We start from the raw sequence: 27,982 nt of genomic DNA, 5'->3' as shown, positions 1-27,982 counted from the left end.
CCACACATAACACCCTGGAACACTCCAAAGGATCTCTGGGGCCCCCTGACCCCATGTTGAGGACCGTACCTTCCTTGTTGCAGAACAGGTTCTAAGAACACACCTGCTTCCACATGCACAAAGGGGCCCCTATTGATTGGCTGTCCATAGGCCTACTGAGCAATAGGGCAGGGCCAGCTATTTGATTTATATAAGAGTTTCCAGTTTCAAGGGTTAAGCATACATTGGATATGCATGGCTGGCAGTCTAGAGTGCATCTGGCAGAGAGGAGGAGATATTGATAGCTCACAGTCTGCAGCGGGCTTTAGAGTTAACGGATTGTTGGATGGATGAAAAAATGGAAAGCTCTGACAATGAATCCTGGTTCACCGCTCTTTATATCATGGCCACAGCAGTGTGCATCTGGGCCGTGATATGGAAGTTGAAAGGGGGTCGTGTTGGATACTGCTGGGCCATTGCCTCTGGGGCCCCTCTGTGCTTTTGGGGTTTTCCAGGCTACTATGGACTTCTCCTTATTTGCTGCAGCCTCTGTCTGTTCTATGTGGCTCTGGGCACAAGAGTGGAGTTTGTGCCAATGCAGGGGAGAGCTGTGCTGATTACAGGTGGGAGAATATTTCATTTATTTCATAACTCATGAACTGCTAGTGAATATAAATTTGTATTATGCTGTGTTCTAAACAGGCATTATGGTCTTTACAATCACCACATCTAATAATAATAATAATAATAATAATAATAACTATTTGTATAGCACCTTTCATACAGGGGATTGCAGTTCAAAGTACTTTACATCAGTAAGAAATAAGACATAAAATCTGTGTACAACAAGCAGCGAGATCAAAGCATAAAGTGGGATAAAATAATGCAGATATATTAATCATATCAGAACCTCACATTCCAATATGCTTCTTGGATTTCTGTAATCTGTTACAAAACATGATAAAGGTCATAGTATGCACCCAGCGGATAGTGGGGCGTAGAGATAAAAGTACAAATAAGTAAAATAATAGCAAGGGTAAAATGAGCAGACATAAAATCAGGATTTAATATCCACCTTGTTTATGGTTTGATTCAGTTGTAGTAGAATAGAAAAGACACGATGAAATTAGCACATAAAGTGCAGACAAAATCCGTTTTTTACAGTGCAATAAAATAGTTCTGGATTACTGTTTAACAGTTCAATGTCATCTTTACCTTCTGTTTGGTATCCACAGTTTAAAACCTGTCTTCCCTCTTGTTTGATACCCACTTTGACCCTTCGAACCTCCCACTCAGGGCAAACCTCCCTCTCAGGGCGCAGTTTCCTCTCAGGGTGCGGTTCTGCATAGCTGTGGTAATCTATACCATACTCTCTGATGATGTTGCTGAGTGGTAGCATATAGAGCCAAGGCTAAGAGAATAATCAAAGACTCTAGTCACCCAAACAACTGCCTCTTTGAACTGCTGCGGTCAGGCAAGCGCTACCGGAGTCTCATGGCCAGTACAGAGATACTCAGAAGGAGCTTCTATCCCCAGGCCATCAGGATGCTCAATGAGAATGCCACTATTGTAACAACCCATCATCTACACTCACTGCACACACATCCACATGTACACACTCACTTTAAACAAACACTCACCTTACCCCACACTTTAACACACTTTATATTTATCTATTATTAAAGAGATTTGCACTACATTCATACCTCATTTGCACCCTACCATACGTTTTGTACCTCTGCATTGTACCTCACTGTTACTCATTTTACTCTGTATTGTATATTGTATATATGTATATTGACTTTACTTACTTTTTATTTACTTCTTAATTACCTTTTTTACTTACTTTCTTTTACTGTATGTAGCACACTCTCAGGGGCTCATACAGAAACAAGCATTTCATCATAAGGTATTCTGTATTTTGTTGTGACTAATAATAAACAAACTTGAAACTTGAAAACTAGAGAGAAAAGAGTAATGGACCTAACAGCTGCCTTGTGCAACCCTGTAGCGGCTTTCATGTTTCTCTGATGTATGGCCTCCTAGACTAATATAAAACATCCTTCCTCTGATATATGTTTTGATCCAGTTCAACACGCAGCCAGAGAAACCAATACGCTTTTTAAGTCAATTTATTAGGATGTTGTGATCAGTAGTATCAAAAGCTGCACTGAGATCTAATAGGATAAGGAAGGAGATTTTATTTGCATCAGAGTTGAGTCTGAGGTCACTAATTACCTTTGTGAGTGCAGTTTCCGTACTGTGGTATCTTCTGAAACCTGCCTGAAAGAATTCTAAGATGTTGTTTTCTTTGCGATATGAATTTATTTGGACTGAGACTATTTTCTCCAATATTTTACTGATAAATGGTAGATTTTATATTGGTCTGTGGTTAGCTACTGTGTTGTTATCCAATTTAGGTTTCTTTAATAGAGGCTTTACAACAGCTGTTTTAAAGGCATCTGGGTAGACCGCAGTTTTAAGGTATGTGTTTATAATGTCCAGGACCGGACTGGAGACGCTATCAAACACTCACTTAAAAAATATTGTGGGGATAGGACCAATATCTGAGGTTGTGGAGTTTGCTTCTGAGACAGTTTTACACAGTTCGCTTAGTGTGATGCATGTCATGGTTACATTGCATACTCTACTGAGATCGGATTCATCTCCACCTCCACTAGTAATGATACTAGCTCTGATTGAAGTTATTTTGTTCTACAAAAAACAGCAAATTCCTCACATTTAGCTGTTGAGGAGGGTGGGGGGCAGAGACAAGTGTTTAACAGCTGATCAATAGTGGAGAAAAGGACTCATTTTCTGTGATACTATTGGGAAAATAATCTTTCCTTGCTAGTCGGATGGTTCTGTTATAGGCAGTTAAAGCATATTTGTATATATCACAGCAGATAGTGGTTTTTGTTTTCCTCCCTTTTCTCTCTGCTGCACGACATTTCCCTTTTTCTTTGTTGACCGCATTATAGTTCAACCAGGGGGAGGCTCTGGTTGTCTTCTTTTTAGTGGGGCGACAGAATTTAATACGATAGTGCATCATTGAGATTTTCTACCATTTCATTTAGAGAGCTGTCATGACTGTGTGGTTCATGTAGTCTGATAAGTCAAGATCAATGAACCTTGATTCAGCTTGGTCATTAAGGAGCCTCTTTTGAACTATGACTTATTTTTTCGTTTTAGTAAGGGTTATTTGAGCATCAAAGAATATACAGTGATGGTCGGAGAGAGGTAGCTCAGTTATTGAGATATGATTGATGTTTAGCCCAGTTGTTATCACTAAGTCTAATGTATTACCATGTCGGTGAGTTGCATTTATTATATGCTGTGTTAGATCAAAGCTATCAAATAATGAATCATTAATTATAACGTTAAGGTAGCGATAGGGCAGAGCGACAGAAAAAATATTGATGTTGTGCCATTCAGATATTAAACATTTTGTTAGGGGTAAGACTTAATATAAATGTGGCATTCCCCAGTTTCAAGGTAAGTAGGTACTTTGCAATGCATTAAGTACAAATTGTTCCTCAACCATAATACAGGCTTAATATACAGTGGAGTGAAACTCAGGCCTACAACCATCACGTCACACAGCCTCCCTCAGTTCATACTACAGATCCAATGTAGTATGCAACTAACACACTCCCATAATAACTGATAACACTTCTTCCTCCTCGTCTCAACACATAGGCTGCCTATGATAAGAGCTGGCTTGGTGCTGCTTGCATGAGTAACACATAGCTGTCAACTGACTGCCAACAATATGGTATGGCACGCAGCGCCAATGATAACACTCATGCATAAGGTCAATGGGCCCCTCATTCATGACTCGTTCTTATGCAGTTAGGCTTTTCTTTTGCCTGCAGTCTTGTCTTATAGACAGGAAGCAAAGTCTGATTGCTGTTTGTAAACTTCTTGCCCCCAACGTCTATAGGGAGGTGTAGTCTGATGTCACTTTAGTTTCCCGCGCGGTCCACCCGTATAGGGATTTATCATTGGGAAAATGTATTATCGGCTATTGTAATAATCCTGCCTCATGAACATTGGCAAGCTTTCCAAATTTTTGGCACAAAATGAGTTCCCTTCTATTACTAACATTATTGTTTAAGCATTTTTGGTTGAAATAAAATTATACGTAATTATTTTACGATTAATTGCGAATTGTTTCATGTTGAGCTATAGATTGTGGATGAATACACACAGAAAGGTACACCATGCCAATGTTCATGCTTTATTTGTTTTAAACGAGACGATTTAGAAATGTGTCCATTGGATATACATTGCAATTTCAAGCGAGGTGGACCGTCCGGAAACAACAATGATGTAACCACTACACCTCCCTATCGTGTACTTTTTGTACTTTTGTAACGTTTGTGTCTTTGCAAGCCTGGGCGATTGCCGGTTACAAGAGGTACTCAGTAGATGTCAGGGGAGTTTCCTAATAGCCACCTGGCTTTGTTTACTGTCTGCAAGACTAAATTGAGAAACTCCTACAGCGTGTAAGAACAAATATTTGCGTAAGAGCATTTCATGAATTAAACCCAATGAACTCCTTGCCCTTTAACCGAAGCAGCAGTAGAGATAAGATGAGCTATGTATTGTTATTATTGATCCCCTTTAAATTTGGGTGTCATAGCAGCAAGCATGAGGGAGGGGGGAGTGGAGGTGCAGCTATGGGCAGGGTAATAGTAGAAATACATAAATATATAGGTAATACAATTAGATGTGAATTCAATATATATAAAAAATATATAATAATAATAATAATAATAATAATAATAATAATAATAATAATAATAATAATAATAATAATAATAATAATAATGATAATAATAATAATAATAATAATAATAATAATAATAATAATAATAATAAACAGTGTTAGAAACAAGAATTCTAACATGTATTTGGGGCAGGTGAACAAGGAATGGGTGGAGGATGATCTAACACACTGTTGGCTGTGACCAAGGAGCTAGTATGACCAAGGAACTAGTCTGTCCATCCCAAAATGTTTTGCCACAACATGGTACATGATAGAGGTAAGAAATTGTCCACAATGATAGATATTGTGTTTGCAAATGCATTACAATAAATATTACACCAATTGGCCAGATGGTGGTGCTATAATCAAAGGTCAAACTTTGAAAAGCCATAACTCCTACACTGCAAGTCCAAGACTTCGTACACATACAGTTGCTCTACAACTTTGCTAACAGGGACACTTGAAGCTTGGATTTTCTGCGTATACTAGAGGTTGTCCACCTGATACTCACAAAACCTGCTGTGTGGCGTCAAGGGACCAATGTCTTTCATTGTGTAACTCTGAAAGTTGCTAGGCCAAATTGTATGAGACCGTAACAGTCAACCCAAGTTTAAAACAGGAAGTGACATATAAAGGCTCTCACATAGACCTGTTCGTTGTATACAAACATACCGTGTTCGAGCCAATCAGCAATACCAACTGAGTCACGTGACTAGGTTGCCCCCAGTACCTGCGCGAGCTGCTGCGCTAAAAAAGTACGGCGGGCTCTATGGAGAAACCATGACACTCCCCTGACTAAAAGTTGTTTCAAACGAAAACGGCTGGATGTCATTTAGCCAAATCAGCATGGCTGTGAGTGTGAGTCTTTCACCTTTTACATATCTAGCTTTGGCATGGATTGATTGTTTAGATCGCTAGCATGGCTAACAAATGCAAATATATTGTAGTCTGCCCTGTTCTGACCATGATTACGTTCCTTTTGCCCCCTTGATGCGCACGCACAGAGTTTGATTGATTGATTGATTGATTAAAAACTTTAATTAACAGATTGCAGAATGGGAACATTACAGTACAACTCAATACACACAATTGGGGATGCAGACCAGAGAAAGACTTTTGCCTTGTTTACATCAGGGTCCCCCATTTTCAATTCATAATGTATTGAGTCTGATGTATACAGCGAACAGGTCTATAGTCAAGAGAAGTACATAATAATAATACATAAATATAGGCAATAAAATTTGATGTGAATATATATGTAAAACATAATAATAATAAACAGTGTAAACAATATAATTGACTGAATTAACCCTTGTGCACCCCTATTCGCTTTTTCTACTTTTTTGAAATATTTTGAGTGTGTGTGTGAGCACAGCGGTGTCTGTGTTTATTATTATTTCATGAAATTGGGTAAATATCTTAATTTTACATATATGTTCATTGTGTGAAAAGCTTATAACATGAAACACTCTAGAAATAGTAGAGACAGATTTAGTGACTCGTTCACCCCTAGTTACTTTTTCTACTCCCATCCACTTCAACGTTAAAACGGCATTTTTAAGCATTTTTAAATCTGCTCTTATTCGTTCAATTCTCTCTATATCTTGCCATCCTTTGCATATTCCACGAGATAAGGACCTTGTAATTGCTGGGATGTGCTGTTACCGATGTAAAACTCATGGTGGCGTCATTGCTCCACAGATAACTTTGCCACAAGTCAGGGGGAGGTGAATTATGCTGAAGCGGGCTGCTGGTGATTGAAACTCGGCACACAGGTTTTGTGGTGGTGGGGGGGGGGGGCGAGTGGATTTTCAAGACAGAACCAGAGGCGAACCGGACCGCGCAGTCCGCAGCGCGCCACACGCCGAAAAACAAGACCCCCATAGCCGGCACGCGCCAACGAGGAAGTGTACTGCGCGGATCACCTCTGGTTCTTGTTTCACCAGCGAGCCGAGCCGAATATTCCTGCCGGAGCAGCACATCGAAGCGCCCGGAGCATAATGCAGGTCAGTTGACCACTTGGTAAAGTTTCGCCTCAACTCCGTTTCTGGTCGAACTAGTCAGCGAATCTTTAATATTTTTTTTGATTCGTATTCAGAGGTAATTCGTCGAGATATTTCTAATTGGTATTTATCAAAAATAAATATTATAAATATGGTCAAACAACATTTCGAACCGCTGAGCGCTTCGTAACGTTCGCCTAAACGCCGTTTCTGGTCGAACTAGTGAGCGAATCTTTAATATTTTTTTTGATTCGTATTCAGAGGTAATTCGTCGAGATATTTCTAATTGGTATTTATCAAAAATAAATAAAATATGGTCAAAAACAACATGTATCCGTTTCTTTTGAACCGCCCTCGCAGTTGACCACTTGGTAAAGTTTCGCCTCAACTCCGTTTCTGGTCGAACTAGTCAGCGAATCTTTAATATTTTTTTTTATTCGTATTCAGAGGTAATTCGTCGAGATATTTCTAATTGGTATTTATCAAAAATAAATATTAGAAATATGGTCAAAACAAACATTTATCCGTCTTTTTCGATGAAAAACTCTGTGGTGGTGGGGGGGGGGTGACTCGGGGAGCGAGTGGATTTTCAAGACAGAACCTTCGCCTCAACGCCGTTTCTGGTCGAACTAGTCAGCGAATCTTTAATATTTTTTTTGATTCGTATTCAGAGGTAATTCGTCGAGATATTTCTAATTGGTATTTATCAAAAATAAATATTATAAATATGGTCAAACAACATTTCGAACCGCTGAGCGCTTCGTAACGTTCGCCTAAACGCCGTTTCTGGTCGAACTAGTGAGCGAATCTTTAATATTTTTTTTGATTCGTATTCAGAGGTAATTCGTCGAGATATTTCTAATTGGTATTTATCAAAAATAAATAAAATATGGTCAAAAACAACATGTATCCGTTTCTTTTGAACCGCCCTCGCAGTTGACCACTTGGTAAAGTTTCGCCTCAACTCCGTTTCTGGTCGAACTAGTCAGCGAATCTTTAATATTTTTTTTGATTCGTATTCAGAGGTAATTCGTCGAGATATTTCTAATTGGTATTTATCAAAAATAAATATTATAAATATGGTCAAACAACATTTCGAACCGCTGAGCGCTTCGTAACGTTCGCCTAAACGCCGTTTCTGGTCGAACTAGTGAGCGAATCTTTAATATTTTTTTTGATTCGTATTCAGAGGTAATTCGTCGAGATATTTCTAATTGGTATTTATCAAAAATAAATAAAATATGGTCAAAAACAACATGTATCCGTTTCTTTTGAACCGCCCTCGCAGTTGACCACTTGGTAAAGTTTCGCCTCAACTCCGTTTCTGGTCGAACTAGTCAGCGAATCTTTAATATTTTTTTTTATTCGTATTCAGAGGTAATTCGTCGAGATATTTCTAATTGGTATTTATCAAAAATAAATATTAGAAATATGGTCAAAACAAACATTTATCCGTCTTTTTCGATGAAAAACTCTGTGGTGGTGGGGGGGGGGTGACTCGGGGAGCGAGTGGATTTTCAAGACAGAACCTTCGCCTCAACGCCGTTTCTGGTCGAACTAGTCAGCGAATCTTTAATATTTTTTTTGATTCGTATTCAGAGGTAATTCGTCGAGATATTTCTAATTGGTATTTATCAAAAATAAATATTATAAATATGGTCAAACAACATTTCGAACCGCTGAGCGCTTCGTAACGTTCGCCTAAACGCCGTTTCTGGTCGAACTAGTGAGCGAATCTTTAATATTTTTTTTAATTCGTATTCAGAGGTAATTCGTCGAGATATTTCTAATTGGTATTTATCAAAAATAAATAAAATATGGTCAAAAACAACATGTATCCGTTTCTTTTGAACCGCCCTCGCAGTTGACCACTTGGTAAAGTTTCGCCTCAACTCCGTTTCTGGTCGAACTAGTCAGCGAATCTTTAATATTTTTTTTGATTCGTATTCAGAGGTAATTCGTCGAGATATTTCTAATTGGTATTTATCAAAAATAAATATTAGAAATATGGTCAAAACAAACATTTATCCGTCTTTTTCGATGAAAAACTCTGTGGTGGTGGGGGGGGGGGTGACTCGGGGAGCGAGTGGATTTTCAAGACAGAACCTTCGCCTCAACGCCGTTTCTGGTCGAACTAGTCAGCGAATCTTTAATATTTTTTTTGATTCGTATTCAGAGGTAATTCGTCGAGATATTTCTAATTGGTATTTATCAAAAATAAATATTAGAAATATGGTCAAAAACAACATGTATCCGTTTCTTTTGAACCGCCCTCGCAGTTGACCACTTGGTAAAGTTTCGCCTCAACTCCGTTTCTGGTCGAACTAGTCAGCGAATCTTTAATATTTCCTTTGATTCGTATTCAGAGGTAATTCGTAGAGATATTTCTAATTGGTATTTATCAAAAATAAATATTAGAAATATGGTCAAAACAAACATGTATCCGTCTTTTTCAATGAAAAAACTTTTTTTTTCAATAAAAACTGACGTGGTATCAAACAAACACTAATTTAAGTGGTTAAAATTCGAAAATATGTGTAATTTCTTACAGATATCTTGAGAATAGGCTATGAATGTTAAACATGGGTAAAAAAATGTTTTAAAAATAGTAAACAGTTAAAATTATATGGCTTTAAACATGATGTATCTTTTCCTCTCCCTTAAGCCCAGTGAGCTCCCTCATCGTTAGGACAGCACAAGGCTATTCAAATATTAATATACACGATGTCTCAATACCGATGGTAGGCGAACTTGGCCTTACTCCCACACGTGGCGTCGCGGGGAGGCTTTACGTCTGTGACTCTATTGGAGGGTAAGAAACTGGACTGAAAAGAAAGTCCTACTTTAGTAGCGCAGTATATATACGCACTATGAACAAATAGTCCCATTAGTGGTGCGGTAGTCAGATTCCTATGCCATTATCAGTTATATTATACATTACAATAAATATGGGCAATAAAGAATTTGAATCTGAATATATATACTATGAGTAGTATGAGTAGTAAGTAAAGTAAACAGTATACACAGGTGCAGTACACAAGGTACCCTAACTGGCATGATATACATCATACGTTTAAGACTGAGACCACTTATCGATATATCGATAATTATTGATAACTGCGTGATATCGATAAGTGGCGTCACATATCGATAAATATGCCTATGTAAAAAAAAATATATATATGTAACGGTTGTGACAACGTCACCTCAAACTTTGTTGCCCCGAGTGGGAATTGAACCCCAGTCTCCCACACCGCAGGCAACAACACAGACCGCTATACCAAAAGGTGAATTCACTACTTTGCAACGTGTCTATCTGTCTTTGAGGATGTGAGAGTGAGTTTAACCCATAGCACCGCTACTCACCCCAGCCCTTCTTGACTGTGCTTCACGATACCATCCGTTACATATATATACTTTATACTAAAATACTAGGTCTTGTGTAGTAAATGGATGGATACAGCAAGATAGCATAAGGATATATAGTATAACTGTAGATTGTATAGGATAGTATTGTAGTGTAGTGTACATAAGACCCAGTGCCTCATCCGTAGCTAACATTGTATTGCACTATCGCAGGACCTTAGCATGTTTTTACCATGCTTTTTGTAAACTTTATGTACATTATACCTGTTATGTCTTATTCTTATTACTTGTATTGTTGCACAAATGTCTTATTCTTATTACTTGTATTATTGTACAATCGCTGCGGGCATGACCTCCCGCATTTCACTGTATGCTTGTATGCCGTGACAAATAAAACTCTTGACTTGACTTGTGGCATGTTTTAGTTAAAACATCTCCATTTCATGTAAATTCAGTTGAATTGCAACTCTGCACTGTGCATTCAATATGCAGTGCACTCCTCCATCACATCCAGAGACCACCGACTATAAAATGAGATGGATCACTGTGGTAGTTTTGAATGGGGAAATCTGTAACACGTATTTCTTTATATATACGAATCAAAATATAGATATTTATCGATAATTTGGTCCCGATTTATCGATTCTTCCAAATAGCATATCGTCTCAGCCTTACATACGTTATACGTCGTGTGTAAAGGTCAGATCAGTCACTTTATGCCACAAACGTATACTGTAAATAGAACATACATTTTGTTACTGTGGCGTGAAGCTTTTGGTGGTTAGGAAAGGTAGTCAACGACACGGGGTGTCTAGTCAGGACACGGGAGGCAGGAACGTTCTTTGAGGAGTTTTATTATCAATCGTCAGACGGATGCACAGGCAATTGTTACTTTCTATTTCACATCAACATGGTGGGAGTGTGTGAGTGTGTGAGTGTGTGTGTGTGGTTCTAAATGGGGAGGAAACAAAGACATCAGCGTTACTAATACTTATTAATCAGTCTGTTATATACTATACAATATACTGTCGCTACAAGTAACATAAACCTCATGAGTGGAACTAACAATGGGGATAAGCAGTGCTTTACCTATACTAGTCACAGGGGTAAACAGTGCTAGACAGGTACTAAATACTACAATCAACAATATAGATTATACTCAATCGGCTAGATTATCACTATAAGCATACTGGTAAATTGCTTCCTAAGCAGCTGGTAGAATTATAACCTTACTATAAGCCTTAACTATATAAATCACCAACAATAACTAAGCGTCCTCATTATACACATATTTAACACTTACTTGTGATCAGGGACGCGCACACAGACTGAGGGAATCAACTAAGCCCACTCTAATATATAAATGCTGACTATCAACTGACATGTCTGGCAAAGGGGGGTGTGACCTAGCAATGCATCGAGTTACATCCCACTGTCTTTATGTCTGCCCAGTAGGGATGGGTACCTTTCACATTTGAACCGATACCGGTACCGGTACCTGTGAATCGATACCGGTACCCAACGGTACCTTTTTTCGGTACTTTAGTCTCAAGAAATTTAATTTACCTACCTCAGTCGTAAAAAAAAAATCCAAACTTCAAATAACTACAATTTCGACAGTTTTCGGCTTGTCATTGCTCCGACTGCTTTGTTGTTGAATCAAGTCAAATCCTAGGTAAGCATATTGTAACTGAGGGGTACAATTCCCTGACTGTATTACTAGATATGATACTTACTACCACTACCTTTGTACTTAATATTCGGCCACCCAGTACACGGCATAAATATATTATGATGAACACTGTCACGTAGATGAAACGGATCCAACACAAATGTACGAATTAGAAATAGGTCTTTATTTCTACACAGCGATGGTGTGTAGAGCAAGCACTTAATCAAATCAATCACATTTATGAATGGAATTAGTATGCACTTTTATGGCAAGAGTATTCGTCGGTATATCAATAGAGAATGTCCAATCTCTGAAGGCGCAGGTGGTACATATACGACCTGGAATAGTTTAAGGAATAACAGCAATGATACTTTAATGATTATATACTGGACACACTAGGGGGGGGTTAATCCGGTCGCTTGTAAGCCGACAGGAGTAGGAGGGGGGGGGGGTAGAATCCGGCTGCCTCATCCGGCCAAGGGTATCCCAGGTGAACCCACTGTAGTGCCGTTCAATGCGCCGGCGATCCTTGGACCACAGATGAAAGCAGGTGGACTCTTTGTGGGCCGGCTCTCTCCGGTCCACGGGGGAGAGACGTGAAGCGACCTCGTCTTGCAGAGCGTCTCCTCACCTTGCGTCCTCTCCAGGGGGGGGGGTTTCCAACACACGGCAGTGTCGGGGGTCTTTATCCATGGAATAATCAAAGTATACAAAGCATAATCCGTGCCTGGGAAGGCGGGCTGTCGTCGGTAGAATAATCCGGTATACAGGTCTACTCGCTCGTCGGCTCTGGGGCTCCTCGGGTGCAGCTTCACGTGGGGTCAACCACCCTGGATAAGCAGCCAGTTCTCTGCCCGAAACGATGGGGTACTGACTACGGTAGTATTCTCACCGCACGAAGCACTATATATTAACAGACTATTATTAGCTTAATAGACTACGTCCAACTCGACGATATAGTGCCAAATATGACTATTCAAATATTAATATACACGATGTCTCAATACCGATGGTAGGCGAACTTGGCCTTACTCCCACACGTGGCGTCGCGGGGAGGCTTTACGTCTGTGACTCTATTGGAGGGTAAGAAACTGGACTGAAAAGAAAGTCCTACTTTAGTAGCGCAGTATATATACGCACTATGAACAAATAGTCCCATTAGTGGTGCGGTAGTCAGATTCCTACGCGGAACTAGGACTTGTTCGTACATGTGGAGCGGTACGTTTGAACTGGGTCTGAGGGGTATGGCAGCCTGGCACCAAGGTCTCGACCAATAGTAGAATGGAGACTATTATGGGATGTTCAGTAGGCTAGAATGGATATTCAATGCATATTGTACAAGGAATATACAAGGGATATCAGGGAATATTAGAGAATATACAAATACAATTAAATATATATATATAAATAAATATATATATTCGGTTTAATCTGGCCCTTCACAACAGCCACCCCCTGATTGGTCCCAGACCTAATCAGTTAAACAGAGACAGATTAATCGCGTTGTCGATTTACACATAAGGGTTTGCTGTAGGGGTCAGTCAACTTCACAAAGTCATAGGGTTATAGGGTCATGGTCATCATCGATTGTGTCTGGGAGTCGGGGCAGTTCTATGAGCCTCGCCACGGGACGGGTGTAAGTGCGACCCTGGACGAGCACTTCAGCTGCTCGGACCTTGCCGTCGGCACCGGTGATCACTTTGCTTACGCGGCCGGCCGGCCACATAGCTCTGGGCAGTGATTGATCAATAATCATGACGACTGTTCCTTCTGTCAAATTGTCTCTCTCCTTTACCCACTTCTGGCGGGTCTGTAGAGACGGTAGGTAGTGCAGTAGGAAACTGCTCCAAAACTTGTCGGCTAATACTTGGCTGTACCTCCACATTCGTCGGCCGTTCGCTTCTTCAGGCCGGTACATTGTCTGGGGTAATGCAGGATCTAGCCGCCCCATCAGGAGTGTGTTGGGGGTAACTGGGTCGATATCCGCCACATCACTGGAGACATATCCGAGGGGCTTCGAGTTAAGTACTCCCTCAATCTCCGTGAGGACTGTCATTAGAACTTCTTCCGCCACAGTCTGGGCCCCAAGTACTGCGTACAGGGCTGTCTTTATGGAGCGCACTTCTCGTTCCCAAGTGCCACCGAAGTGGGGTGCGTTTGGGGGGTTGAATTGGAAATCAACCTGTGCTGGAGCGAGGTGGGTCTTAAGTTCTGGGCCCATAGCTTGGAAGCTCTCTCTCAGCTCTCTTTCGCCGCCTTTGAAGTTTGTCCCATGATCGGACAATAGGGTAGACGGTCTTCCTTTCCGTGATGTGAATCTACGGAAGGCCATAAGGAATGAGTCTGTGCTCATGGTCGGGAGAAGCTCGATGTGTATCGCTCTGGTGGTCATGCATTTGAATACAATACCCCACCGCTTCTCGGTTCCTCTTCCTTTCTTTATGTGCAGCGGGCCAAAGCAGTCCATACCCGTTGAGTGGAATGGCTTGTCACCGATTCGGAGGCGACATGGAGGAAGGTCAGCCATCCTTGGTATGCTGGGCTGCGCGCGCCCCTTGCGGCAGTCTAGACATGTTCGCTGGAAGCGTCGTACCGCCTCTCTTCCTTGTAGGATCCAGTAACGACGTCTGATTTCCGCGAAGACTCTTTCTGCTCCTGCGTGATGTACATCCTCATCGTATTTCTTTATAATCAGCTCTGTGACCTTGTGTCGGCTGTTCAATACGATCGGGTATTTAATGTCATCCGGTAGATTGGGGGCTCTGCGTAGGCGACCACCCACTCTGATGAGGGTATGAGCGTCGCTCTCGGGGGCCAGATGAATTAATCTGCTGTCGGATGGGACGGGCTTTCCACCCTGTAGACAGGCCAATTCATCGGGGAACGAGTCTCTCTGGGCTCGCTGCAGTAGAAGCAATTCTGCTTCCTCGTAGTTAGCTGCTGACATATCAGCGGGGGACTTGCACTCCGGGTGGTACCGCAGGAATGTTCTTTGTTGTGCACTCTCTATGGACGTGCAATCGTCTATGTTAGGGTCGGTGGAGGCTACGGTGCTCAATCCACAGAACACAGACTTCTTATTTTCCACCTCCTCTGGACTTGCTTCCCTCGGGATAGGCATGGGCCACTGTCCTTCCGGGAGTCTTAGGAATGCGGGGCCGTCACTGTAGACATTGCGACGGGTGAGGTCATCCAGGGGCATCCCCCGGGTGATGACGTCAGCTGGGTTCTGTTTTGTATCAACGTAGCGCCACTCTGTTCTCCGGTTAACTCTTCGGTTAAGTCTTGAATCTCGGTGACTCTGACTCCCACGAAGACTTTGTACTTGCATGAGTCCGATTTGATCCAGGCGAGTACCGTCGTGGAATCTGACCACAGGATTGTTCTAGACACCGGTATGGTGAGCTCACGTTGGATGAGCGTGGCTAGGTGCGCTCCGGCTAGGGCTGCGCAGAGCTCAAGACGTGGGATAGATTGTTGCTTGCGTGGGGCTATTCTCGAGCGGGCGAGGACAAATGCTGTATAGATCTCTCCCCCCTTCTCTTGGGCCCGCAAGTAGGCTACTGATCCGTATGCGACCTCTGAGGCGTCACTGAAGACGTGTAAGTCCATTTTACATGTCTCTGGCCTCACCGTGGGTGGGAAGTAGCTTCGGCGCATATTAACGCCTGGGAGTGAGTGGAGCTCCATCTCCCACTCTCTCCAGGTGGATGCAAGGTGTGCGGGAATGGGGTCGTCCCAGCCCTGGTCCTTGTCCCACAATGCTCGTACAATCATTTTTGCCCTGGTGGTGTACGGTAGAATACATCCTAGCGGGTCATATTGTCGGGCGAGTGTTGTGTACACACTCCGTCTGGTGGTCGGCGCCGCCGCCGGCCTTCCCTGCTCCGTAGTCAGGGGCTTGTGTCTGTAGTGAAGCGAATCTGTTTTGAATCGCCACACCAATCCCAGGGTCATCTCCTGGGCTTCTCCCGGGATTGTAGCCATCCAGGTCTCGCTGCTGGCTGCCTTGTCCTCGGAGGAGAGGTTGCGCAGTACTTGCGGATCGCTGCTGGCCCACTGCCTGAGATCAAAGCCGCCTTTGATCAATGAGGCGCGGAGTTTAATCAGGAGAGCCTCGGCTTCTTCTTGGGTTGAAAGGCTTTGTAGACAGTTGTCTACGTAGAAGCTGTTCTTTACGCTGTGTCGGACCTCTTCGTCCGCTGCTGGGTCCTCTGCTACATGTTTCTGTAGTGCAAATGTAGCACAGCAGGGGCTGCACGTCGTTCCGAAGGGGAGGACTTCCCATTGGTAGATGGCTGGGTGCTCATCTCCTGGCTTCTCTCTCCATAGGAACCGTAACAGGGGCTTGTCCGCCTCTACTAATCTCACCTGCAGGAACATTCCTTTAATGTCCCCGCTGATGGCCACCTTTTCCTGGCGGAAGCGGAGTAGAACGCCGAGTAGGGAGGGGCCGAGTGTGGGACCGGGCAGTAACTCTTTATTCAGATTTTGGGATCCGATCTGGTAGCTGCAGTTAAATACTATGCGGTCTTTACCGTTGTGATGGACCTTGTGGTGAGGCACGTACCACGATTCAGTGGTCTGGTCAGCCTCTTTAATGTCCATCTTTGTGACGTGTCCCGCTGTGATGAGCTTCTCAATCTCAGCGCGGTATACACTCTCTTGGGCGGGGTTCTTGGCTAAGCGCCGCTCCGTGTTCAGCAGGTACCGTTCTGTGGCGTCTGTCTTGGCGTGGAAAGTAGGCATTCCTTCTCGCCGCAGGAGTGGCGTGGCGTATCTCAACACGCCGTTGACCGGGACTCTCTTGGTCCCTGTCTCGAGGAGGTGAATGGCGTAAATGTCATCTTTAGAGCGAATGTCTTTCTTTCCGTTCTTAAAGGGCATTTGTTCCAAGGTCCATAGCCGCTCTACGTGTTGCAGGAGTGCGGTTTCTCCCTCTGTGACTCGGGAGTGGAGACATCTAGTGGCTGTACTTCGGTTGAGAGATTTGGCGAGCGGGCCTTGGAGAGTCCATCCCAAACGGGTCTCGACTGCTGCAGGACAGCCTCGGGGTCCGGTATGAACCCGGTCTATCGGGACAATGAGGTCTGCATGGTCGGAGCCTATCAACAGGGTCGGCATAGCATTGTCTATGAGCGGGATCGGTAACTTGCGCAGATGTGCATATTTCTCCATCAGCTTGGCGACGGGGTATGTGTACCGCGACAGTCCTATTTCTTGGCTGGTGAAAGCGTCTGTAATCTGGTACCGTCGCTCAGGCTGGCCGCTTGCTGCGATAGAGAATGAGACATTCTCGCCCTTTATCGTCTTCAAATCTCGTCTTATTGTCCGAATTGTCATTTGGGTTTCGCTTCCCCGCAGCCCTAGCTGGGCCGCAGCGGAGGCGAGCAGAAGGGTCTTCTCTGACCCGTCATCGAGGACGGCGTAAGTGTCCAGGACTTTATTCTGGTAGCTTAGTGTCACACGCACTATTTTTAGGAGTACTCGGGCTCCACTGCTGCTGGCGGGATCGATGTACATGACGCTCGCTTTGCGGCTGGATGGTGCGGGTGAAGGGCGCCGTCTGTTACTGTCGTGAAGTATGTCCAGATGGGCTCCATCGCACTTGGTGCACCTTTTCTTTAAGCGGCATTCGGCTGCCATGTGTGAGCGCGCACAGCGAAAACAGCGCTTGTTGGACTTTATCCATTGACTTGCTTCCTCCGCGTTCAGCTTGGGTAAGGAGTCACATTGCGCTAGCCAGTGTTCTTTCTCACAGTAGGGGCACACTATCTTCCACTTCTCCGTTCTGGAGGGGGTACTGTGGCTCCTGCTGCTCGGTACTGACTCCGATTGGTGCATCACAGTCACCGATCTTCTTCCATCATTTAGTCGTCTGGTTCCTTCTCTGGAGCCAGGGGTGCTCCGTCCGAATGTATCTAGCCGTAGGCTGCTGACTTCTCTCGCCAGGAAGTCTGCTAGATCGAGGAGGTTCGGTTCGGGGCCATTCGGGTCTCGGTGGTCCCTCTGTCGCCTAAAACGCTCCTGTCGAGCGGGCGGCAGCTTCTCCAAGATCCTTTCCACATTTGAGTTGGCGTAAAGTTCATGCCTCCCCTTCTCTCTCTGCGCTCCCAACATCCCTACCAGGGACTGCACTCTGATGGACAGGTCGTCCAGTGCTCGATTGTCTATTGCTGGGGGTAAGCGGTCGATGTGTCGTATCTCCTGGATCACGTAATCCCATATGCGCCCATACCTCTGGTCCAATGCTACCAGCGCTGCTGTGTATGGGGTGGTGGAAGTCGCGTAGGCGAGCGCTATATTATGTGCGCGGGGTACCTTTAAGTGCTTCAGTAGGATGGCGTATTTGTGGCGTTCATCCAATACATCCACCAACATGGTCTCCAGACACATGCGGAGTTCCGTATACTGGGCCCGGTTCTCTTGGGTGAAGTCGGGTACCATAGGCGTGCCAATGTATGACGCTGACTGTGGATACATCGGCGAGCGTTGGGGGAGAGGCCTCCTAGGCGAGTCTCCTCCCGCTCCTTGGTATGGGCTGGTACCGGCAGTGTACCATGGCCCGCTTGTCCAGGTGCTGTTCCTCGGTGCGGGTCGTGCGTCGTGCTCACCCGTGTATAGAGTCGGGGGTCTGTAGCGCAGCTCCGCGGGAGTATAGCCTGGGCTGTACCGGACCTCCTGGTCCGGTAGAGTACTGTGCTGTCGTCGGGCGTGGTTCTCCTCCTCTTCCTCTTCGTCTTCAGTTAGGTCATCCAGTGCTTGTAGTCTCTGGTTTAGCCTCTCCACAGGATATGCTGCTCCTTCCCGGTTGCTAGGTCTCGCTTGGACCGGTGGGGGGAGGTGGTCTGTGGGGGGTATAGACCTCGTCTGTTGGTCAAGTTCAGGGTTGTTTACTCGGCTAGGGGATGCCGCCCTGGAGGTGTGTCTAGACGAGTTCCTGGAGCCTCTGGCGGAGGGAGAGGGTGTTGTCCATCTGATCAGCTGTTCTATTAGTTGCGCTTGCTGTCTGTCGCGCTCTGCGTCCCGTAGAGCACCAGCAGCTGCTCGCTGGCTGTCTACTCGGTCTCGGGCCACATTATCTTCTCTCTGAATGCGTCTTAGTTCTAGACGTATATGCTCTTCTTCGCTCCGCTGCTGGATCTGCAGTCGGTCGCGTTCAGCAGCGGCGTTCAGGCTGATGAGGAAGGCCTGCTGTAGGGTCCTCTCTGCCTCGCTGGGAGAAGGCGGTTGTATAGGGGAGCCTTCCCTCGGGGTACTCCTTGCGGAGCCTTGGAGCTCTATCTCCACGGTGCTCTCCCCGTCTTCTTCCGTGCCGAGTTCTCTCTCGGTAGCGTTGTATTCCTCCCGGGACTCATCGGGGACTACTTCTTCAGTACTGGCGGGGTGTGAAGTCATGTCTGGTTCCCACTGGTCCCCACCGTGAACTTGGTCAGTGACATTAGAACCCGTAGGGGCCTCTATGGTCGGGGTAGTCTGGGCGTTGGGGTTAGACATACTTTTACTTTCTAGTTTTACCGCGTTTACTGTTAGTAGAAGACTAGGTTGTTGACTGACAGCGTAAGCCTCTAAGTACTGAGGGAGCCGTCGTTCGCGCTGCGGGCGTTGGTTAGGAGGATCGTTTCGTGGAGTGTTCATCATAGGCCATTTCAATATTAATAACACTATATTAATATTACACTAATTACCCTCCGGCTCGAAGGACCAATTGTAACTGAGGGGTACAATTCCCTGACTGTATTACTAGATATGATACTTACTACCACTACCTTTGTACTTAATATTCGGCCACCCAGTACACGGCATAAATATATTATGATGAACACTGTCACGTAGATGAAACGGATCCAACACAAATGTACGAATTAGAAATAGGTCTTTATTTCTACACAGCGATGGTGTGTAGAGCAAGCACTTAATCAAATCAATCACATTTATGAATGGAATTAGTATGCACTTTTATGGCAAGAGTATTCGTCGGTATATCAATAGAGAATGTCCAATCTCTGAAGGCACAGGTGGTACATATACGACCTGGAATAGTTTAAGGAATAACAGCAATGATACTTTAATGATTATATACTGGACACACTAGGGGGGGGTTAATCCGGTCGCTTGTAAGCCGACAGGAGTAGGAGGGGGGGGGGGGTAGAATCCGGCTGCCTCATCCGGCCAAGGGTATCCCAGGTGAACCCACTGTAGTGCCGTTCAATGCGCCGGCGATCCTTGGACCACAGATGAAAGCAGGTGGACTCTTTGTGGGCCGGCTCTCTCCGGTCCACGGGGGAGAGACGTGAAGCGACCTCGTCTTGCAGAGCGTCTCCTCACCTTGCGTCCTCTCCAGGGGGGGGGGGTTTCCAACACACGGCAGTGTCGGGGGTCTTTATCCATGGAATAATCAAAGTATACAAAGCATAATCCGTGCCTGGGAAGGCGGGCTGTCGTCGGTAGAATAATCCGGTATACAGGTCTACTCGCTCGTCGGCTCTGGGGCTCCTCGGGTGCAGCTTCACGTGGGGTCAACCACCCTGGATAAGCAGCCAGTTCTCTGCCCGAAACGATGGGGTACTGACTACGGTAGTATTCTCACCGCACGAAGCACTATATATTAACAGACTATTATTAGCTTAATAGACTACGTCCAACTCGACGATATAGTGCCAAATATGACTATTCAAATATTAATATACACGATGTCTCAATACCGATGGTAGGCGAACTTGGCCTTACTCCCACACGTGGCGTCGCGGGGAGGCTTTACGTCTGTGACTCTATTGGAGGGTAAGAAACTGGACTGAAAAGAAAGTCCTACTTTAGTAGCGCAGTATATATACGCACTATGAACAAATAGTCCCATTAGTGGTGCGGTAGTCAGATTCCTACGCGGAACTAGGACTTGTTCGTACATGTGGAGCGGTACGTTTGAACTGGGTCTGAGGGGTATGGCAGCCTGGCACCAAGGTCTCGACCAATAGTAGAATGGAGACTATTATGGGATGTTCAGTAGGCTAGAATGGATATTCAATGCATATTGTACAAGGAATATACAAGGGATATCAGGGAATATTAGAGAATATACAAATACAATTAAATATATATATATAAATAAATATATATATTCGGTTTAATCTGGCCCTTCACAACACATATATTGTGCGTGTGAACGTTGACATGAAAAAAAAAGTAAAAAAAAATGAAAAAAAATGAAAACAAAAAACGTAATTTTTTTTTTTTTTTTTGTATCTCACTTGATTTGATACTCGGTAGTACCGACGTGTTTCGGTTCGGTACCTCAAAAGTACCGAATTCGGTACCCATCCCTACTGCCCAGTCCTTGGGCCTTTTGCACATACTGAATTAGGCATCTTTTCCACCCCAAGGTTGTGACACAGGTTTCGGTCATGCCCTGGCGAAGCGGCTGAGTGAGATGGGAGTGACCGTGTTCGCCGGTGTCCTGCATGAGGACGGCCCCGGGGCGCAGGAGCTGAGGAGGCAAGGAGCTCACAGGGAGCTCCATGTCCTGCAGCTCAATGTGACAGACTGCCTCCAAATAGACAAAGCTCACCAATACATCAACAGTCACGTCGGGGAGGCAGGTGAGGTTCGGATCTACAATGAGAAACCAACTAGAAAAGGATCAAGAGGGTATAGGCTGCTGAACTTCTCACAGGTGGAACAGCGACTAAAGATGTCCATTGCAGATGTTGAAGTGATCTACAGGTACTGTCTGGTATGCATTGGTTCTGCTGCAGAAGTGGCCTGATTTTCTTGCAGGTGGTTCATCTGGCTACATGAGTAGAGCTCCGGACTCATGATCGGAAGATCACCGGTTCGAGCCCCGGTCAAGGCCGCTGTCGGAAAGTGGTGTTGTTGTCCTCTGGACTAGTCAGTAACAATTCCCCTGTTACGGTGATAGGGAGTGCCGTCCTTCAGATGAGACGCTAAGCCGAGGTCCTGACTGAATCTCGGTCGTTAAAGAACCCAGGACGCCTATCGCAAAGAGTAGGGGGCTCCCCGACGTTCCTGGCCAAATTCCCAATCAGGTCTCTGACATCAAGGCCACCTAATCATCCCTTCCCCTTAATTGGCTGATATCAATCCCTGTCTCCTGAGCCGTTCAGCCATTGTGTAGTGTGATGTGTGCCTGGTGCCAGTGTATGGCAGCCATTGAGCCTGCGTAGCCCAAGGTTTGGTGCTACCAGTGGTGGTGAAGGAGGCAATTTCAGAGCACTTTGAGTGTCTAGAAAAGCGCTATATAAATGTAATGAATTATTATTATTATTATTATCTGCCAGAAGATTCACAATGTAGCTGTGGATATTGAACTGGTCTACAGGTGCTCACGTTTTCTTCACAATAACCCCCCCCCCCTCTCCTACACTGTAAGGTATCTAATCTCTCCGTTGCGCTGACTGGCAGGTCTTTGGGGGTTGGTGAATAACGCAGGGTATCTGGGCTGTGTGACGGACGGAGAGATTCAGCCGAGGACGGACTACAGACGCTGCTTGGAAGTCAACTACCTGGCTGCGGTGGAGATGTGTCAGGTCTTCCTCCCAATGCTGCGCAGGTCCAACGGAAGGATAGTCAACGTCTGCAGCATGGCAGGTAATACCGACTGATGAGCAGGGAGTGTGTAATTCCCTCAAAGCACAGGCAGACACAACACTTTACCCAAGTAAAATACAAAACAAACAACAAATACCTCTTTGGCTGCATGCTACAACAAAGGGGAATAATCTTCAGTCTTCCATTATTTTAACCATCATATTACTTAACACCTACTTTGTTGAGTCAGTAAAAACACTAGCCAGTTCCCCGCCAACTGATGTTCTACATACAACACCAGTCGATGAAAAACAACCCGTCTTCTCCATGAAGGAAGTCTCAGAGCCCCAGGTGCTCCGAATTCTAGGAGAAGTCAAAAGCTCCTTAGCTAAAGATGTGTTTGGGTTGGATTCCTCCTTCCTCAAACATCACAGAGAGTCTTTAGTAAGCCCCATCACCAAAATGGTCAACACCTCCATGTTCCCACAGGCCTGGAAATCAGCCATTATCACTCCGATTTTCAAAGCAGGGGATGCTACAGAGGTTAGCAATTACCGACCTATTAGCATTCTTCCAGTAGTATCAAAAATAACAGAGAAGTGCATAGCAGAACAACTTATCACTCACCTTAATAACACTCCTTTCTCACTCCACCCCATGCAATTCGGGTTTCGAGCAAAGCACTCAACCGAAACAGCAAACTGCTTCTTTCTGGAGTCCATTAAAACAGAAATGGACAAGTGTGGCGTGGTCGGAGCGGTGTTCCTTGACCTGAGAAAGGCCTTTGACACCATCAGCCATGACCTACTTACCACCAAGCTTTCTAGGTTCAACTTTTCTCCCACTGCAATAAAATGGATGATATCATATCTCGAGAGTAGGACACAACGTGTCAGGATTAACAACATCACATCACCCCCCTTGAAATATGATTGAAGGATCGATCCTGGGACCTTTGTTGTTCAGTCTGTTCATAAACGACTTGCCCTCCCTCTGTCTGTGCTGGCACAACAGCCCAGATACAGATGTATGCAGATGACACAGTGGTTTGCATGCACGCAAACAACAAAACCCATGCAGGCAGCACACAAACTGAACGCAATAATGGCACGCATAGTAAAATGGCTCTCGGAAAACTGTCTCCACATCAACGCAAAGAAAACAGTCTGCATGTTCTTAGAAAAAAGATCATCTGTAACACCTGACCCAGACGTGTTTGCAGCAAAGGAGAGGCTTGAAGTAGTCAAAGATTTTAAATACCTCGGAATAACCTTGGACTCAAACCTCACCTTCAAAAAACAGGTAAAAAAAAGTCACACAGACCGTAACATTTTACATAGCCAACTTTAAATACCTCCGAGACTGCCTCAACATGGAAACAGCCAAACTTTACTTCAACTTAGTAATTATGTCCCATCTGACATACTGCATAACCAGCTGGTCTCAGACCTGCAAAACCACATTGGCACCAACTCATTCAGTTCATAAACAGGCCCTGAAGGTGTTGGACAAGAAACCCTTTCGCCACCACCACTGTACCATCCTCCAAAAACATGCCCTGCTAAGCTGGGAAAACATGCTGAAACTCAAAGATCAAATTAAATTAAATCAAATCAAATGTATTTGTAAGGCCCAACAACACACGTTAATGTCCCCATGGGCCGTACATGTCTTCTTTAAACAAGTCAAGAAGAAACATAACAATAAGTCAAGAACAGAACAAGAACACCATAAGGTCCAACAAATTTAAAATAAATGCAAATAAATGAAAGAATGCAAGCACTCCCAGACATACCCCACGCGAAGGTAAGGAAAAACTCACTAAAACCTAACAATAGGGAAAAATGCTCCACAGGCAGTGTGGAGGAGAGAAACCTTAGAAGGGCCATTCAAGGGGGGATCTCCCTTCTTAGATGTCGGTGATAGTAGTGTTGCAGACTAACAGTTGGTAAGCATGCACTCAAGTGTGTAGTGAAACACAGATGAGTGCATGCAATAGCAACTGAACATTTTGAAAGATTAAAGATAGAGCTGATAGCGATAGCAACTGAACATTTTGAAAGATTAAAGATAGAGCTGATAGCGAATCTATTTGAGGCATGGGCGGCGCAAAGAGGGTCGCGTCCTCCCCGTCTTAATCACGGGACATTCAACACTCCGGTCATTGCTCCGAGACAGCCGGAGACAGGGAGATAGGGGGCGGCGCAGAGAGGGTCGCAACCTCCCCGACATCATCGCGGAGATGCCAGCCTGATATATAAAATCGAACACAGTCTAGCTCTACCACCTCTCTCAGTTTTTAACAGAAAGCAGCAGGTTCACCAGAACAGTGCTAGAGGGAAATTTCATCATCCCAGGGAGGAAAAGTGCATTTAGCAAATCAGCCTTCTCGATAAGAGCTGCCGAGTTCTACACATCCGCAGTACTAATACACTCAGGTCCTTCACTCACACAGACACTCAAAGCATGGCTGTTACAAAATCAGGTCTGTGACCATTAGCAAGTCACGTCGCAGTCCAGCTGCCCAGCCCTGTATGTATTGTGATTATGTGTTTATGTGATTTATGATTATGTATATGTGTGCCTGCCTATACGGTGCTTATACATGTATGGACTTTGATTTGTCCCTGTACACTGTTTTTTATAGATGCACGAATGCCTAGTGAGTGAATGTACAGAATATGTTTTAAACTGTTTTTATATTAGCTTTAATGTCCTTCTATTTTTCTGTTTATTTTCTGGCTTAAACATCTAGCCCAGGGACTACAACTGAAAACTAGCAACCCTGCTAATGTTGGCATATTTACATTTTAATTTGTATTCATTTATAAATGTATAACTGTTGATTGATATGCACTGTCCGTCCCTGATCAAATAAACTGAGTTAACTAAACTCCCTATAACAGCAAGGAGGCCTATCAAGCATCGAAGAAGGAAGACTAGCTGGTTGCCATGGCACCAGCTAATGGGGATCCGTAATAAAATCAAAATCGAGTCATTTGGCCTCATGGTGGTGCTATTATTAATAAAACTATAAACGTGAACAAGGCCTATTCCTCAAGATCATTATAAGATATTAAATACGTTGTGATATCCTACTGAAGTTATCAATATGTATTACCGTATTTAGATCATTGATAAGTCAAACCACATGACCACCAGGTTCAATTCAAACTTCGTAGAAATGCAAGGTAAACATTGTTTGTCCTGCGACAGCTTTGATTAATTTCACCACATAATGGTGCTATTCACACCAAAAAAGTTAACTTCTACTTAACGGCTTGTCTGATCATGATTTATTGTTACTTTGTGATATCCTACCATTGTCTTCAATATGAAAGTGACAACAATATGGCCGCCATATAGATTTTCCTCCTCTGCCGTTCACTTTCTTGTCACTAATCCTCCGTTGTGGCATCTAGTGACCACCATTTTTAAAGGTTGTATAAAGCCAATTGGTAATGCCAAACCATTTGACCAGATGGTCAAAAGGAGTCATTGAGGATTCTGGGATATATATACCCTGTCTTCAACCATTCAATCTGTATTAACCCTTTCACTACCACACTACAGACGGTTATGGTAGTGAAAAGTGAACATTCTGTAGTGTTCATGAAGCCATGTTCTCTCTGTGTAGGTGAGGTGCCACTACTTGGCTTGGCCGCCTACGCTGCATCAAAGGCGGCTCTGAACATCTTCTCCAACGTGATCAGACTGGAGCTGGCTGGATGGGGTGTCAAAGTGGCCACAATTCAACCTTCAGGCTTCAGGACAAGTATGCAAGATTTAATTTTGATTTCGTTTGAAACATTATCCTTTGGTTCAGAACAATCCCAGATATTGGTGTTGGACGTTCCAAATTTTAGGAACGTATAGTTGTGCAATAGAACTGGATGTCACTTAATAAAGGAACACGGCAACTCTTTGGGAAATTTGCTTATTTGCCGTCTACCCTGGAGTTAGACAAGCAGATACATACCCTTTTCTTCTTTGTGCATGCATTAGGCTTAGGGAACAGCCGCACCGTTAGCCTAGCTTAGCGTCATTCACTGGAAGTAGGTGTGCCAGTGTAGCAGTCACGAAATACACTCCAAATACAACTCCAAAACTTTCCTGTAAACATGTTGTGACCTGTGTATTTACCATGTGGAGAAAAAAAATGTATTAGACATTTTCGTTTTCTAAGCAGATAATATACTCTGAATTCTTTTTTGCCGAACCACTGCTGCCTGGGCGCAGTGATTTCATCACCTCAAAAGCTAATTTTTTTTTTTAAACTAACTCCAGGTTAGATGGCAAATAAGCTAACACAGAAGGTTTCCCCTTTCACTGCCACACAACAGCCGGTTAACCCTTTCACTGCCACACGACAGAAGGTTAACCCTTTACTATCACACAACCGATGGCGACTGTCAGTTGTGTGATAGTAAAGGGTTAACCTTCTGTCGTGTGGCAGTGAAAAGGTTAACTTCAGTCCTCACCATACATATCGAATATTTATTCATTTTCAGGATTTTAACCATTTCTTAAATTAGGTTTAGGGTTGGGGTTAGGGTTGTGTTTAGGGTTAGGGGGTTAGGGTTACCCTAGGGTTACCCTAACCCTAACCCTACCCTGTCCAGTTCTGCGACTAGGGTGAAGCCGGTGTGACACTTGTTGTTCACACGCTTAATAGTGATTGTTCAAAAAAATAAAAACATGGATTATTGTAATGTGAGTCCAAGATGTCAATACTGAGATACTTTTTTGGCATATACATAAAATCTAGCCAAAGCTATCCACAAATACATGTTAAAAAAAAAGAGAAAAAAAGGCTTTTTGACCAGAACTGCGACAAGGGTGACTGGAGGGTTAAATCACGTTTGATTTCAGATCTCTTTGGAACCAGTGAAGACTGGAGGCGCTACCAGGAGGAGATCCTCCGCCACCTGTCCCCGGGGGTGAGAGAGGACTACGGGGACGAATACATTTCCTCCATCCCATGCTGTTTCACAAAGATGGCCGACCAGAGCTCCGAGGACCTGTGTCCCGTGCTGAAGGACATGTGCCACGCTCTGATGTCCGAGGTCCCCAAAGCCTGCTACACCCCGGGCCGGATGGCCTGGCTCATCCCGTTCCTCTACCGCTACGGTCCCGCTGCCGTCACCGAGGCCATCATCCTGCGCATCTCCAAGTTCAATGACTGTCTTCCAGCAGGGCGTAGGATGAACTGAGGCTTAGTAGGCCGAGTCAATTCAGGTCAACGTTCTGCAGTGTTAAACTAGTACTGAGAGTAGTTAACTACATGTAGTTAAATGACTAGTTAAGCTACATTTAGTTTAACTACTAGTAGTAGTTTAACTACACAGTCTACCCCGAGTGACAGCGTCCAGGAAGAGGAGGAAGAACCCTATTGATAATGGTGACCCCATGACGTGTGTGTGTGTGTGTGTGCATGCATTTTTTTTTGCGACAGGCAAGGGGTGGTTAGGAGATTTTTCCATAGCAGATTTATTTTTTCATTTAATGAACCTGTACGTGCAATTTCCTGCAATATAGAGCCTTAAATCTTGACCAATAAAGGTGCTCTTTTCACTATAAAACTCAGTTTATATTGCAGTATGATAGCCAATTACTATAATAATTGTAACTGAGGGGTACAATTCC

At 44.3% G+C, this 27,982-nt stretch overlaps 1 protein-coding gene across 1 annotated transcript; it reads left to right on the top strand.

Annotated features, from left to right (window-relative positions):
- Nucleotides 1-337: 337 nt before the first annotated feature.
- On the top strand, nt 338-27,549 carry hsd17b2 (hydroxysteroid (17-beta) dehydrogenase 2; the record flags this gene model as incomplete). The annotated part of the gene is made up of 5 exons (XM_084335078.1): nt 338-602; nt 21,172-21,387; nt 22,211-22,396; nt 25,974-26,111; nt 27,209-27,549. 5 exons carry the CDS (start codon nt 338-340, stop codon nt 27,547-27,549), a joined length of 1,146 nt encoding a protein of 381 aa, XP_084191204.1.
- Between the last annotated feature and the right edge of the window lie 433 nt (nt 27,550-27,982).

This window comes from Notolepis coatsorum, assembly GCF_963971535.1.
Source record: "Notolepis coatsorum genome assembly, chromosome: 18".
Lineage (NCBI taxonomy): Eukaryota > Metazoa > Chordata > Actinopteri > Aulopiformes > Paralepididae > Notolepis > Notolepis coatsorum.
The sequence above is the reverse complement of the archived record's forward strand: the minus strand, read 5'-3'. Positions and strand labels throughout refer to the sequence as shown.